This window comes from Hoplias malabaricus, chromosome 6 (genome assembly GCF_029633855.1).
Source record: "Hoplias malabaricus isolate fHopMal1 chromosome 6, fHopMal1.hap1, whole genome shotgun sequence".
Taxonomy (NCBI): Eukaryota; Metazoa; Chordata; class Actinopteri; order Characiformes; family Erythrinidae; genus Hoplias; species Hoplias malabaricus.
In genome coordinates this window covers 38915996-38933172 of record NC_089805.1, presented here as the reverse complement: position 1 = coordinate 38933172, position 17177 = coordinate 38915996, and the positions used below count along the sequence as shown (strand labels likewise).

General features: G+C 42.0%; 1 protein-coding gene across 2 annotated transcripts in view; it reads left to right on the top strand.

The window, feature by feature from the left end:
- necab1 (N-terminal EF-hand calcium binding protein 1) overlaps window positions 1-17177 on the top strand; it is a 52243-nt gene that overhangs the window by 28366 nt on the left and 6700 nt on the right. The window contains exons 7-10 of one of the 2 annotated variants that reach the window (XM_066674918.1): window positions 6916-7037; window positions 8486-8562; window positions 9837-9890; window positions 14100-14212. In XM_066674918.1, the coding sequence (XP_066531015.1) occupies window positions 6916-7037; window positions 8486-8562; window positions 9837-9890; window positions 14100-14212 (366 nt within the window). The remainder of the gene's footprint in view (window positions 1-6915; window positions 7038-8485; window positions 8563-9836; window positions 9891-14099; window positions 14213-17177) is intronic. The other variant, XM_066674919.1, reaches the window with a different exon arrangement.

Here is a 17177-nt window from a genome sequence, read left to right as displayed (position 1 = left end):
TCCTAAATATCACACCAAGAAACCGCTTTTGGAAATCTCCTCTGGGTGTTTTTCAGACACTCTTAAATTCACTCTGCTCCTGTCTGCCTCACTCAGCTTTACTCTGCGTTTATTCATTTTTTCAGTCCAATAACACGAACAGTACAGGGTTTTCTCTGGTTACTTTCTGTAAAGCAAACAAAGTAGTATTGGTGCTTAATACCCTCTTTGATTCAGTTACCTGCTGAAAGGGGAATTGCATTCATTTTCAAAAAAAAAAAAAAAATTCCAACAATCTGAAATGTGCTTATATCATCATTGGACAGCAATACAACAAAATGGAATTAACCCATTCATGGCAGTGAACACACACACACACACACTAGTGATGATGAGGATAAGGTGCCTTGTTCAGATCATGGCACTTATGGATGTTGAGGGAAGAGAAATCACTGTTTCTTCACTCTCTCCACTCCCTTTCATTCCTGCAGGTCCCGGGGTCGGTCCTCAGCCTGCTTTTTGAACCAGGACCTAGATTGTCACCATAGATTTGTGTGGACCCTGGGGGAATTTGTGAAATGATGTGGAATGCACTGCACTGAGTCAGAATTTTTGAGTCATATCAAACAGGGCAAATAAAACTCATAACGTTCCATGATTGGTTTGATAGATATTGGTAAATAGATTTGCTATGTAGATATTTGTAGATATTGCAAACATCTGGTTCTTATCACCACCACTGTAAAGAAAAGAGATTTTTTTTTTATTTATACGTGAAACCAGTCTGATTGACTTTCTTTACATTTAAAATATGCAGTTTAAGTTTTTTTGCCAGTTTTACGATGTTACAGAAAAAATAAAAATAAAATGGTCAGTGGGTATAGGCACTGTGTCCTGGTTGCTGGTTGACAGTATGTTTTTGACTCCACCTGTGTCTATGCTGTGTTTAAAGTGGCCAGTAGCCAAAGCAAATTGAATGACACAGGCACTTCTCTATTCTGTGTGAAGTGTTTAGGCAGAGTCTGCGCAGCAGGATGAAACGCAGGAGGAGAGCTGCAGCCAGAGCTCCAGCTTTACTGCAGCCCCTCTTCTGAGCTCCAGCCCATTCACTTTAGAGCTTTCATCTGGGCCACACACACACTGCCTCCATTAGGGCCATTAGGAGTCAGTAATGCTGCTCATAGTGTGCTACTGTCAAAGTACTGTGTTTAGGAGAGGGAAGGCTTTCAGAGGCTTGTTTAATATTAAGACCAACAACGCTGCAGTCACATTGTAATGTTAATTAGCGCATGTACTCTGACATGGCTTTGGTTCCTAATTATTCCAGTTATTTAAAATGCACTGCTCTTAGGAGATATTCATGAAATATCATTACATATTATAGTACAGATAGTTCCAATGTGGCGGCACAGTGGCACAACAGGTAGTTTCCCTCACACAGATGCAGGGTCATGGGGTTATGGGTTTAATCCCCTCTTCAGTCTGTGAAATGTCTGGTGTGTTCTCCCTGAGTTTACATGGGTTTACTCCAGGTGCATCAGTTTCCTCTCACAACCCACAAACACATGTTGGTAGGTTGATTGGCTACGCACGAAATGTTCACAGGTGTGAGTGGAATGTGATGCGGTTTGATGGACTGGCACTCTGTTTGAAAACAGCTGCATTATTACAGCAGTCCAGTAGGGGACCATAGTACCTTTTTAAGAGAGACATCAAAACACCACGAAGCATGAGAGATACAGGTTTCATCTTAAATCACTCCATACTCCTTATGTAATGCACTACGCAAGCCAGGAATTTACTGAATCTAGGTTTTAATAGTGTAGTATATATTTCTAATATAGCGTAGTTTATATTTATTTAACACAGACAAAAACAGCCATTTATTCATCCATTATCTGTAACCACTTATCCAATTGAGGGTTACGGTGGGTCCAGATCCTACCTGGAATCACTGGGCGCAAGGCGGGTATACACCCTGGAGGGGGCACCAGTCCTTCACAGGGCAACACACACACTCACACATTCAATCACACCTACGGACACTTTTGATCCAATCCACCTACCAACGTGTGATTTTGGACTGTGGGAGGAAACGGGGAGAACACACCAACTCCTCATAGACAGACATCCGGAGAAAACCCACGTAGACACAGGGAGAACACACCACACTCCTCACAGACAGTCACCCGGAGGAAACCCACGTAGACACAGGGAGAACACACCACACTCCTCACAGACAGTCACCCGGAGAAAACCCACGTAGACACAGGGAGAACACACCACACTCCTCACATACAGTCACCCGGAGGAAACCTATGTAGACACAGGGAGAACACACCAAACTCCTCACAGACACCCGGAGCGGGAATCGAACCCACAACCTACAGGTCCCTGCCACCGTGCCACCCACAGACAAAAACATTTTTTAAAATAAAAGGATCCGTGTGACCAGGGCATAAATCTAATTGACCTTCCTATCTCAGGGGGTAGAAGCACCCCACACTTTCCCCATTCATCAGAATAAAATAAGCATGTGTTATCAGATGTGCTAACAGAATTGGTTGTTAGTTTTAACCTCCAAATGTGTTGACATTTTTATTTTTATTTTTTGCACCTAAAGGCTGCCATATGAAAGAGAATAACATAAAATAGGAAACAATTTGACCTTTATGTTTCTTCTAAGAAAATGGCATGTTCATGCATGCAGTGTATTAAACGGTGATTCAGTATTCACAGTATATATTGTATCATATTGGAAATTTGATACAATACAGTGTATTAATTGGATACACATTAGCATACAAACTGCCTACAAGTTGTTGAACATCATATCAAATGGGTGTGCAATATGTGAATTATTTATCTCCCCTCATTTCTTTTTGAATGTGGCCTTTTTCTCGTCAGTGTGTCATTCCTCAGGAACCGAGAAGAGAGCCTCTCTCTGTTTTCATTGCGAGTGCATTAAAACATCCATCACGTTTGGGTCATGACTTGATATTACAGGCTGTTGCGATGTTTGAATATTAATGCATTGGCAGATAGTCTGCAGGAAAATCTAAACATGTCTCAGCTGTGTGAGGTTTCGGGGGTTTGTGCAGGTGCGCGTATCTGACTCTTAATCACTAGTGTGGACCAGCGAGGGGCCTGACTCATCTGCTGCTGATTATTCTGTAGCTGCTGCAGAAATCAGGCATCTTTAACAGTGGAGGAGCAGCTCCCCTCAGGACCAACGTTGTGTAACAGTGTCTTAGAGGATAATGAGGGCGCAGCTGAGGCATAATCCTGACACCTGCGCTTCTCCATTTGTTTCCATAAAGCAGTGGGTGCTGCAGTAGGCCCGTGTACTAATAAGAAAAGTCCCAAAATAGACCAAGTCAGATTATAGCTGAGGAATCACATGCACTTTTTTTCTTTCTTTTTTAAGACACACTCTAAAATTGCCAGCTGGGGCATTTTGTAAGGAATAAACTCACATTAATTCACTGCATTTCCAAATGAGTCCAGACATCCCCTGAAATAGCTGACCTCTGTTTCTAATGGGAAATATGTTCTTGCCAATTTTTCCCATCTATTGGAAATAAAACCATTATTTTGTTGTTAATTCCAAAATATTTTACATTTTTCCATGTAATACACAGTGTATTGGGTTGGGATTACACACTACTTCCCGGTCTCTAGGTCCTGGATAAGGATAAGATACTTCACAGTCTGTGGAGAGGTTTATGTGTTCTCCCCGTGTCTCTGTAGGTTTCCTCCAGGTGATTCGTTTTACTCCCACAGTTCATAAGCATGTGTTGGTACGTGGATTGACTGTGTGTGTGAGCGTGATGGGTTGAGTGTGTGACGCCCCACTATGCACTGGAGCACTGTTCCTAAACCTTGACTCTTTTATTCCTGTCCAGGTAAAATACAACCTCCATGATGATTATATTTGAAAAAAATAACCTCAGAAATTCAACATGTATTTTTTAGATCCCAGAAATGATTCACACACTCTACACACACTAAACTCCTGTGTGAATGTTTGATAATTTAATGATCGTGTGATTCCTTACTGTCATCTAGGATGAACTTCGTGCTCCACTATCTGAGTATGACTTCCTCAGTATGACTGCTAGAACAATTCCAGCTGCAATACGGCTGAGCCGTTCAGATTTAATAGTGAGCTCTCACTGCCAGTGTGAGCACTTTGCGAGAATGACTCTGCCCCCCAACTCTATCATGTGGTGTATTTCAGCTGATAGTCCTCTTCTACAATGGGCTGTGATTGGGGAAAAGGAAGGCTATCAGGGGCTTGGTTTCCTCTAGAACCAGCAGTGAGAAGGACTTAATATACTGTGTATACTGAACATAAGGTTTTGATTGTATTAGAACTTTAGATATAAACCGCAATGATACAGTACATTTTTTTTGCATTTATATTTCTTTGTTGACTTATGTTATTATTGTTTGTTCCCGCGTTGTCTCAAGTGATTCCGGGCTGCCTCCAGACCCACCGCGACCCTGAACTGGATAAACGTTACAGACAATGAATGAATGATTCCTTTCATGATTAAGTGGACCTTAAGATATAATCCAAAATGGAGGGTTAAAAGGCTCCCCACCACTGGGCTGTAGAGCAGTGGAACAGTGCTCTCTGGAATTATCAGTGAATGAATATTCTCCAGTTATGACAGGTCAGGTTATATCCCAACACCCCAAAGCCTAAAACAATCAAATGTTTCCACATACATTCCCTTTATTCATTCATTCATTGTCTGTAACCCTTATCCAGTTCAGGGTCGCAGTGGGTCCAGAGTCTACCTGGAATCATTGGGCGCAAGGCGGGAATACACCCTGGAGGGGGCGCCAGTCCTTCACAGGGCAACACACACATATTCACTCACACCTACGGACACTTTTGAGTCACCAATCCACCTACCAACGTGTGTTTTTGGACTGTGGGAGGAAAGTGGAGCACCCGGAGGAAACCCACGCGGACACGGGGAGAACACACCATCTCCTCACAGACAGTCACCCGGAGCGGGAAACGAACCCACAACCTCCAGGCCCCTGGAGCTGTGTGACTGCGACACTACCTACTGCGCCACCGTGCCGTCCTACATTCCTTTATTGGTATTAAAAACTAAGATGTTTGTGCTTTTACTCTTTTGAACCAACCTCTCTGTCTCTTGCCTGTAGTAATTCACACCCCCAGACATTCACAGTGTATCATGTGTACAAAGAAAACAGAGCAGCAGCATTAGAAGAGCACAGACTTGTGCTGACCCTACTCCTGTACTGTACATCAGCTTTTTAAGACTCACCCACTGAGGTCTGCCACAGAAAATGTACAGAGTCCACACAAAGAGAATCTCCCACTTCTAACTGTTTACTTTACAAATGAGAGCAGAGTTGTAGTAAATGCAGAGCTAAAAAAAAGCATTCTAACGTAAGAGTTTATGCTTTCAACCTGATGCAGGGACAAAGAAACTGCACCTCCAGTAGAATAACTGCTATGGGTCAAAATATTCAGGGAAGGAATGACTAATAATATTACTAATATCTGTAAAAGCACCTGCAACCTGTCTACCACACTGACATTTGGTGGGAGCCTTACAATATCTGTATACTTTATAGCAAACCTCTGCCTCTGATACCTTGAGTAGAGTGTAATCCACAACATCATTAAAGTATACAAAACAGTTATTTAAATCCTCTGCTATTGATTTATCCACACCAGCACTACCTGACTGACCCTGCTGACACGGCTTATGTGAGGTTAAGAACCCAAGACCCTGCCAGAGCTTCATAGAATCATTACCACTAAACTTTCTCTCTAGCTTTAACTTACAGCATCTATTTGCATTTCTAATGGCTTCATCTAATAGATCATACCTAGCCATCTTTTAAAGGTTAAGCTCTAATTTATATGCAGCATTACGAGCCTTCTTTTCCTCTCTAACATCTTTGTTCAGCCATGGCTTTGATTGCTGATAAAAAGACTTAACAGGTAAGAAAATGCCCATAAAATTTGATTTAATCAGAAAAATATTACAATAAATATTTACAATTTTAAAGCTAGTTTTAATCCGGTCAGTGACCATATTCTTTTGGTGTATTAATTGCTTCCTCACTCCACCATGGAACTGAGTGAGCATCAGGTTATATAACTGTTTTATAAATACATTGAGACCAGGAAATCTTCATTTTACACTAAAGCAGGACAGGAGAAGGTTTTATGCACTTTTTCAATATCCAAATAACAATTATTCAGAAACAGGGGTGTACAAAACAGTTTTGGGGTGTGGAGCAGTGCTTAATTTGAGCAGGATCTTGCTGGAACAAGATCACAAGCCTCATATTTGGAGCGCACACATTCTGGAACCTGTTTAGGTGAATCTGGCACCTCTGTGTTTTTATATTAAAAGAATGTGTCTCCTAAAACACCCCTCACCACATCCATCTATAGCACGCTTTCAGTCAACGCTTCTGGATCCTTTACACTCCGTACACTCTTGCGGGAATCACTCCACTCTCTGTGTTCCCTTACAACATTATTTACAAATTAAGCCCTGGTCTGCAGAATTGCAACACTGAAGCAAAGAAGGGTGGTCAATTCGTAATTAATAAAATTAACGTTAGAAGACATTTTGGAATGTGTACACACCGTAGCCCCTATTGTTTGTGTTTGTCTGGTAAGTATAACCTAAATGATGCTAGTCTTTTCAGGCTGTATTGTTAGGCACAGAATTGATGTAATGGGTTATTGATTTGTGGTTATTTTCCAGAGGAGACAGAAACAGGTTCAGAACCGGCTGTATCTGGAACAGCAGGCTGTTGATGATTTTGCCCCTAGTGCTTAGGGCAGTGCACTACCTGGGTTGCCTTTGTGTATGTGTGTGTGTGTGTGTGTGTGTGTGCATGCTGATGTCTCTGTGCTCTCTTTCACAGGCAGGGTCCAGTGAAGCCCGAGGTGCTGTCGATTCAGTGGTCAGGAAGGCGATCCAATCGAAGGCTTCAAAGGAATAACAGCTTGTCTCCAAACAACCCACTTCTCAGCCTTGTCAATTCAGGTGTTTATTCTTAGCTTGGGAGCCCTGAAGGAAATGTTGCTCGCCCACATGGGGCTGTGGGAGTGTCTGGGGGCAGTGTCACTCACCTCTGTCACTCTAGCAACAGAGCTTTTGTTTTCAAAGCTGCAGAATTGGTCTGCTGGATTTTTGCTTCTTTTTAAGAGCCTACTATATAAAGTGATGCGGGAACCTCGGGATGCCCCTTTTCTAATGTAACAGCGTGTTGATTTATTGCTGAAGTGAAAATTAGTGAGCACAATAGGCAGATATTTCATTCTTCTACAAATCTTTTTGCACTCTTAATTAATACAATAAATGCATTGTAAAAAAATCAGATATGCCACTTAAGTAACCAATATTTACATAGAGATGTTTATGTTAGGGGCACGGTGGTCCAGCAGGTAGTGTCGCAGTCACACAGTTTCAGGGACCTGGAGGTTGTGGGTTTGAGTCCCGCTCCTTGTGACTGTCTGTGAGGAGTTGGTGTTTTCTCCCTGTGTCTGCGTGGGTTTCCTCCGGGTGCTCCGGTTTCCTCCAACAGTCCAAAAACACATGTTGGTAGGTGGATTGGCGACTCAAAAGTGTCCGTAGGTGTGAGTGAATATGTGTGTGTGTGTGTGTGTTGCCCTGTGAAGGACTAGCGCCCCCCTCCAGGGTGTATTCCCGCCTTGCGCCCAATGATTCCAGGTAGGCTCTGGACCCACCGTGACCCTGAACTGGATAAGCACTTAGAGAGAATGGATGGATAGATGGATGGATGTTTATGTTAGGAAATCAATCTCTGACTTTTTAACAATTTAATTGAATTGGGATTTATTTTAATGCATAATTCAGTCCCAAATTACATCAGAAATCATTTTAATTGGAAGACAAACACTATAGTTACGAGAAAGAGGAAAATTTTATTTTTAAAAGTAATATGAGAAATTAATTTTGGACAAAAAGATTACACACATTATTAAATATTTATTCAAATCTATCCTTCCACTCCAAAATCAATGCATATGTAATGGCCATCTTTAGATCAATACATTACAAAATTGCTGACAGAATCTTTAGTGAGAGACTGCACATTATCTCAACATCGTAGCCCAAGGTATGGCATGATTCACCAGTACACAAGCACTCAACAGAACAAGCTCTATGATTCATGCCTTTGAATCTGGTTGTGTTTCCTTCTTTTAATGCACTGTTGTGATTTTCCATTTGCTGCAGTTTCCATCAAGGGATGTGCTTTGCCTGGAGATACAGTTTAGTCATCTTAAGAGAGAAAGGAAAGCCTTAGCTGGCTCTGAATTCTTTGTCTGTTGACCCTGAAAAGCTGTTATACACTAGCAGACCCCAGCACCATTCCCTTTGGTTTAAGCTCATTCAGAGAGAAATAGGTTTGTACAGAGGCAAGGTCAGGTTCTGTGCTGAAAGAAGTCTGATAAAGTCTTCTTCTGCAGGTCTGTATGAGGAGGACAACCAGTGGATGACCCAGATCAACAGACTGCAGAAGCTGATAGATCGCCTTGAAAAGAAGGTAATGTCTCACACATGAAGTGGCCTGGATTTATTTAGTGGAGGTGTGCACTAGAGTAAACTAAACCCCTACTCAGTAATACCATAATAACTCAGTTATTGTTGCCTGGGCTCCTTCCTTGCACAGCCATCGTAGAGCTGGCTCAGTTGGTGGGAAATTGCGAGGTGGTCCCCAGCGATTCTACAGCCATCTGTGGCTGAGAGTCTCTCCTTTCATCTTTCATTCAAATGCTTGTGGACATCTAGTGCCTGACTTAAGGGAATGGGTTAGTGTTCTCCTCCAAGAGTGCTGAACTGTTTGAACAGCAATTTGAAAAGAAGAAGTGGAGCTTTCTGGTTCAGAAAACAACACGCTAGACTACATATCATTGTTGTCCAAAGATAAGGATCTATCTCCATTTTTGTGGATTGTTATCTACACAATTCATCATTTGAACACAGCAGCTTGTGTGAAAATATCAAGATGAATGGACCAATAGAAATGCTTCAGAATTTTTCATTCTCTTGTGAAGTTACTGTTTTGGAGATACATGTTTTTCTGTGTACAGTAATGTTATGGGAGACCAAGAGGGTGAATCTGGGTACACAGAAATGAATACAAATGAACACCTCTCAACACCATGTTTTTGACAACAGAAATAAAGGGAGATAGTCCATTGAAATATTGTACATCTAATGTTTAATCAAAGGTTAACATGCAGCATCAGATATAAGCGTTAGTTGTGGGCAGCTTTATTTTCTACACACAGTTGTAGTTACACATCCCCTAATAGTGATTTCTGTATTCAAACTATGACTCCTGATTATTGATTTAGCCCTTGCAATGAATTTTTCATATCATTTTTAGTAGCACTGCTTTCTTTTATGGTTAACAAGTGGAGATAAACAAGCACATTTCTCAATAGAAAGACTGCTGTGTTTTAAGTAGTGGGCAACAAACAATGTCATTTCAGGCTTAAGGGATGGTTACAAATATGGTAATTCGATGCAAGGGCTTGGTTATTTATTATGGAATATGTGGTTTCCTGTGTATAGCTCCTGTTGCATTGTCGTTTGTGTAATTACGCAGTGGCTTATGATTCATGCTGGCATTAGTTCTGTGTATATTGCTCTGTTCCTCTCTCCCTCTCTCTCATTTTCTATCTTCTATCTTCTATAACGCTTTGTCACTTTTGACTTTCACTCTCTGTTTTTGTCTGTTGAGTCATGGTGTAGGTTAATTACAACAGAGTTATTTGTCTGTTTGTGACCGTGCTGTTTGTTTCTTTTGGTTAGGAGTTGCGCCTGGAGCCACTAGAAGAGGAGGTCTCCGAAGGCACCACCAAATCAGTAACTAATTTACGTCTGCCCCTCTCTCCATCTCTCTGTTTGCTCCCTCTGCATTCCAACTCATTACGGCTCACTCTGGATGCTGTTGTCTAGGAAACGGTGCGGCTCCCGAGTTGTTCTCTTTTTCATCATGGTCTATCCCTCTCTCGCTGTCATTTGGCTCTTCCATCTTTTCACAAAGTACTTTTTTGTTTTCTTATTGGTCTCAAACGGTGAAATTGAGAGACTGAACACTGTTTTCTTTGTGTGCAGTGAGAGAGAGAGAGAGAATAAAAAAAAATAGCCAAGAGCAGAGCTGTGGTTCCCTGTGGTGATTGGCAGTGAGCACAGGAATGTGTGATAAGCAGCAGGAGATCTTGTTGTTCATCTAAAAACATAAAATCAGATAGTATGAGGAAGCACACATACACAAACACACATGCTTAGGAGCAATCATACACACACCTACACCTCAGGAACACAACTCAGCCTCTGTTCTTCTATACATATATTAAAGGTCAGTCTCCAGACACTATTATTAAGTTAGAAAAAAAACCCAGTTTTCAATGAAGGTTCCCAATGGCAGCTCTAGTCTGACGCTAAGATTAAATGTCATTTCCACCATTTTAAAAAAATAATCTGCATGACTCAGTGGTGGAGATGTAAACAGTTCAGAGTGGTCTGATGTGAAGTGTTTGATTGTAGAGATACTTACCAAGTCTGATATCTTCACTATGGTTGTGATAAGAACCAGAAGTCACCATGTCTAGAACTCAAATTTGTATTTTCAAATCCACCCGTGAAATGCCCCAGTATTTCACTCTCCCAGGCAGCGAAACTGATAGTGGCTTTGTAATGCACTTATATTTATTGTGTATTTGTCTGTAGGGTTCAGTTTGACTCCTGTGTCTAGAGGTGTCTTATTTCAATGGCATTAATGGTAAGGATGTATTCTCTGAACAAGATGATGAAGATCTTTTGTAAATTGCTCTAGATTAGTCTAAGTTTGTAAATGTTCTTTTCTCAAAAAGCCAGGAATATATATCTTGACCAAGCTGCCTTATTTCAAAGCTATCACATTACAGGGTGGGTCATTTTTTATGGATACACCTTAATAAAATGGGAATGGTTGGTGATATTAACTTCCTGTTTGTGGCACATTAGTATATGGGAGGGGGGATAAGATTTCAAGATGGGTGGTGACCATGGCGGCCATTTTGAAGTCGGCCATTTTAGATCCAAGTTTTTTTTTTTTATGGGAAGAGGGTCATGTGGCACATCAAACGTATTGGGAATTTCACAAGAAAAACAATGGTATGCTTGGTTTTAATGTAACTTTATTCTTTCATGAGTTATTTACACGTTTCTGACCACTTATAAAATGTGTTCTAAGTGCTGCCCATTGTGTTGGATTATCAATGCAACTCTCTTCTCCCACTCTTCACACAATGAAAGCAACACCACAGGAGAAATGCTAGCACAGGCTTCCAGTATCCGTTGTCTCAGGTGCATATAAATGGCCCACCCTGTATATTTCATTGTGTCATAAGTTTCAGACGCCTAGTCCCTTACACCACCACTGTGAACTATTCGGACTTAAAGGTTCTCTAAAATGGATCTGTTTCATGAGTGTGTGCGCATATGTGTACACTTGGCAGTGGAACACAAAAACATTAATCACTTATGCTTCATGAAAAAAATTTTCTCTGGGTGAGACTTAGTTGCACACTTTGTGATGAATGCGCATGAAATTCTCCTCTATGGGTGAAGCTTAATTGCTCTTTGTCATAAATGTATCTCTTGTGGAGGTGTGAGGTGTTAACGTAGCCTTAAAGTAAACCGCAAGTGCGCAAGCATGGTACCAAAAGAGAAGCATTACTATTCCTGTCTCGCCAGAGTGTGAATTTTATTATAGATGATCATCTACTACATAACTGCATACTTTAATGTGTGAAATAATCGAATATTCAGAGATCACTCTGACAATCATACGAGGTTCCTCATGTTTCAGTGCCAGATACAAGCAGGAAAAATATTTCATAGATAAGTAAACAGTTAAGAAAAAAATTACATTAATAGCTTAACCAATAAGTCTGAATTTCACTTCTAGTTTTGTGTTGATATTTAGAGGCTGTACATTTCTGAAATATATTTGTCACAATGCTAAAAGACGAATGACTGCCTGTTCTTCCCCTCTTCGTTTGTGGATCCTTTCTGCTATGTGCTCTCATTTCCTCCACAGTTATGATTTATTATATATATATATATATATATAGCTATGTTTAATAACAGATTTCCCAAGTGCTTCAAAATTAAACCAAACACAGAAAAAAAGGCATAAAACTTAGTAAACTGTGAAATGGAGATGACAGACAACTTATAAAGTGCAAAAATCAAATGAATCATGAATAATTGACTGTAAAATATAGATGAAAATATGAAAGACAAGATATTATTTCCATGTAAAGGACGTGGCAATGAATGAATTACTACCAGCTAGATATATGGGGATTATATGTCATGTAATATAAAAAGATTCTGGATAGAGTTGTGTGTGTATTAGCAGGATGTCTGTGTGTGTATGAGAATGAGATGGTGCACAAAGGTAGAGTTTATGGGAGATGGCACCAGTGCAGTGCCTATGGAGAGGTCAGCACTGACCTCAGGGAGAAATCTATCACTTCCATTTACCTTCAGTTTCTGCCCCCATCTGGCCATAGGCAGGCCACCTACAGCACTGCCTTCAAAGCCCAGCCATTATTCCTCTCTGATTTATAGCTTTACCTGCCGCTGTGACCTCAGGGCCTTTCCCTCCGCTTCCTTCTGCACTAGTTGTTCTGAGTCAGAGTGACATGGCTCCAGTAATGAGTGAATGACAGGGCGCTTTGGACACATTAGCCACATTTCGCCTCTGTAATTGTGCCAGACTGGTTTAGCACTGTCCTGGCTTCTGGCTCGTTCCCTCCATCACCATTTTGCTTCCAAACCTCCTCCTGTCTATATTCTAATTTGAGTTGCTTTGTCATATCTCCCCAACCTCGTTCTTTGCTCTTACCCCTTAGACCTCATTCTCTCTCTGTCTCACAGCTGCTGTCACTACCCTGCATGTCTTCATCCTCTCTGTAGGTGCTCTGACCCCAGTCTTTCATCAATGATCTGGAAGAAGCAGCTCAGAACACGTTTGCTTATATATTGATAGTTGTCCATGGTGTTAATGATCATGAATCCAATGTCAATGAATGTAGGTTGTACTGCTTCTCACCAGTGTGTGTTGATTGAGCGTTGAGTGGAATGGGGGTCTGTAAAGTGTCCTTGTGTGCCTACAAAGGCACTATATAATTGTGACTATAAATTAATAAAATAATTAAGAAAGGACCCCCACAGAACAAGCATGATTTGGGTGGTGGAACATTCCCAGCACTGGTGGTCTATTAGTGTGTGTTGTGCAGTGCTGCTCAGTTTTTAAATACTGTGTCTACCCACTGTCCACACCTAACTTGTTGGTCCACCTTGTAGATGTAAATCAGAGGCAGTAGCTCATCTGTTGCTGCACAGTGTGTGTTGGTCGTCCTCTAGTCCTTCATCAGTGAGACGGGGCGCTGTCGGCTATTCTCAGTCCAGCAGTGACACAGAGGGGTTTAAAAACTCAAGCAGCACTGCTGTGTCTGATCCACTCGTACCAGCACAACACACAGTAACACACCACCGCCACATCAGTGTCACTGCGGCACTGAGAAAGATCCACCACCTGAATCATTCCTGATGTGTGGAGGTCATTTGGGGGTCCTGACAATTGAAGAACAGGGTGAAAGGGAACAAAATAAATACACCTATCTGGTCAGTGGAGCTGAGAGAATGAACTGTGGGTGTAGAAACAAGGAGGTGTTTGTAATGTTATTGTTGATTGATGTGAATTATTGTAATCTTAAAGGGACAGTCAATAATAATAATAATAATAATTCTTTGTGCTAAATGGACTGGAATATGGTCTTATAAAATTAATTCTTATTCTAAAAACATCCAACCACAGCAAAGGTATGGGAAAGTCACTGACAAAAATAAAACACACACAAGTGTTGAATATAAGCCCTTAGAAAATGTCCAGCAGAGCAGAGCTGCCCCAGTGTCAGTTCTCCTGAGCTGAGCTTCGTTGAGAAGCTTGTTTAATGTGTGAAGGCTCCTTTGTGACTCAGCTCGGTCCTGTGTTTCTCTCGCTCTTTTTTTTTTTAGCACATTCTGATTGTGCAGAGGCAGCTGCCGGTGCTAGAGGATGAGCTGGAGGAGTTCCGCCTGGCTCTCCGTCAGTACGTTGACTGTGCCAGCGCCCAAACAGGCTGTCTGCAGTGAGTACACGTACACACACACACACACACACACACTCTCCCCTTCAGCTCTGCCACCATGCCATTTTAGTGGCATACAGCCTGCATCCACAGAAATATCACACAAGTGTCAAAAAGTCAGATAAAAAAAAACCCCTCATTTTTTTGGCTGAGGAATACTCAAGATTTATCATTTGCTGGGAAGCAATAGAAAACGCATGTGCCGCCTCACGATTCTCCAGAGAGGTTACCCAGGTTCACATCTCAGTTACAGAGCACGGTGATGACGTTTGTTTACAAGCCCTGGAAACAGGTTTGACTTTTAAAACTGGGGTGTGACGAAAGTGACAGACAGCCTGTTAAGTCTCATCATTAAAATCCCTCAGTGACGAGGGGTATAGGAGCCATTCTCATCCGCATTCCTCATGCTCCCCCAAGTTTGACATTAATTGGCTCCTTCCCATTAGCAGAAGGAGCTGGTGCAAGAGAGCTCAAGGCTTTGGTGACTCGGCTTACACTGACGCTGGCACACAGCTCATAGAATTTTATCGCATTATGCTTTTTTCTTCTTTGTCATGTACAATAAATACATCTAATTTAAAGTAATGAACCGTGGTTACGGTGCTTGTGAAAAGTACTAAACCCCTTAGATATTTGACTTGTAATTGCTTTTATTAATGGAATGATGGCTAATATACTTTGGCTTTTTTTTATAAGAATGTACTCTTTATTAAAGTAAGTAAGTAATACCAGTAAAATAAAAATATAAGTTAAATTAAGTGATTGAATAAATACAGGGTTAGGAACTCAGACATCCGGGAGAGACTCGGAGTGGAGCCACTGCTCCTCCACGTCGAGAGGAGCCAGTTGTAACACGTCACTCGTCTCCTGTCTCCTTCTCGGGCTAGAGTACGCTGGCGTCGCTCTGTTGACTGCCGCTTCTCCCCGTATGTTTTGTTTTGTTTGTTCCCCGTTCCTGCTGACTTTGTGGATTCCCGGTTGTAATCTTCGCGGTTATTCGACTGTCTTCCCCAACACTGCGGATTCAGGCCGGCTTGCACCGAGGCTGTCCTGCCCTAGCTCTGTGGATTCCCGGCCGGTTAGCTTTGCTGCTGTCCTGCCCTAATCTGCGGTTTTCGGCTGCTGTTCCAGCGGGCCTCGCCGCTGTCCTGCTCCAACTTCGCGGATCCCGGCTGCTGTTCCGGCTGGCTTCGCTGTTGTCCTGCTCCAACTTTTCGGATCCCGGCTACTGTCCCGCTTAGCTTCGTTACTGCCCTGCCCCAAATCTATGGTTCCTGCCTACAGTGTCTGCTAGCACTGCGGCTATGCAATTACTTTGCTCCAACCCATTGACAATGCACCTGCTATGACTCTATTACTGGCTATTCCACTTTTTCCCATCCTTGATTGCCCCCACATGAACCCAGACCCCCTGTTCAACTCACTGTTTGTTAGTTATACGGCTGATGAACTACGTAAACATAGGTATTCTCACTGCCTTTCCAAACATTCTGCTGTTGCTGCCTGCAGAACTGGTATACTCAACCGGCGACGCTATCTTCACCGTGGCTCAAGGCTAAATCGCAATAAATCTGTACACTATACCAATGGTAGTAACATTTGCTCTTTCTGGACACTGTCTCGCTCACCTTCTCATTCTACAAAACGTTTTTCTAATCTGTCTAATTTACGCCCTCTTACCCCTGTTGCCCCTAGTTCCTCGTTTGCCCTCCTTAATGTCCGCTCACTCACTAACAAATCTTATCTGTTGCAAGAATTAATATTGGACAATTCACTTGATCTCCTTTTCCTAACAGAAACATGGCAACAACCAGGTGATTACTATTCTCTCAACCAAGCAACCCCACCCAACTTTAATTATGTGCAAAAACCACGTTCCTCAGGTCATGGGGGTGGTCTGGCAGTGATCTTTAAAAACAATCTCAGAATTACTGAACTTGTTTTCTCATCACCATCATCTTTTGAGTATCTTGCAGTCAAAACACCTGGCTCTATTACCGTACTCCTCATCTATCGCCCCCCCAAATCCATTTCATCCTTTTTCTCTGAACTATCTGAGCTACTCACTCTCGCTAACTCTTCTTCTTCTCGACTGTTGCTACTTGGTGACTTCAATATACATGTTAACACTCCTGACAACAAGTTAGTGACTGATTTTTTAGCTCTCCTTGACTGCTTTTCCTTCACTCAACATGTAGATTTTCCTACTCATGACAAAGGTCACACACTTGACCTAGTCTGTTCTTCTTCTGTCCTGGTTCACAACCTTCATCCTCTCCTGTTTCCACTCTCTGACCATAAGCTCCTTCTATTCTCTGTCCCTATGAATGTAGCTCACCAATCTGTTAAAAGACTTATCTCTTTCCGTAATATTAAATCTGTTGATCCCTGTTCCTTCGCTCAGTCCATCAATATGAGCTTTCCTGTTCTCACTGCTCCATCCTCTCCTGAGGTACATGCCACAATGCTTAACTCTGCTCTTTCCGCGTCCCTCAACGCTTCTGCTCCTGCGAAAACCAAATTGGTCTCTTTCACCACTTCTGCTCCCTGGTTCACCACTGAGCTGCGCGCTATGAAACAAGCCGGACGTCAGCTTGAAAGGCTGTACAAAAAAACCAAATTAACGGTGCATGCTGATGCTTATCTGCAACACATGCGCAAATACAGAGATTCCTTACACACCACCAAGTCTAGGTATCTCTCAGGTCTTATTAATAGGCCTAATGCTAACCCCCGTAATCTCTTTACAACAATCTCTAAACTTTTCAAAGCCCCTGGCAGCAACATGACACCCTCCTCTGAACTCTGCAACTCCTTCTTACACTTCTTTGAAGATAAAATTTCCAATATTAATAACTCTCTTACGATTATCTCATCTAAATCCACCTTTCCTTCCTCACTGTCTCCACAGCCCTCAGTCTGTTCTATATCCACGCACTGTTTTTCTGATTTCAGCCCGGTTACT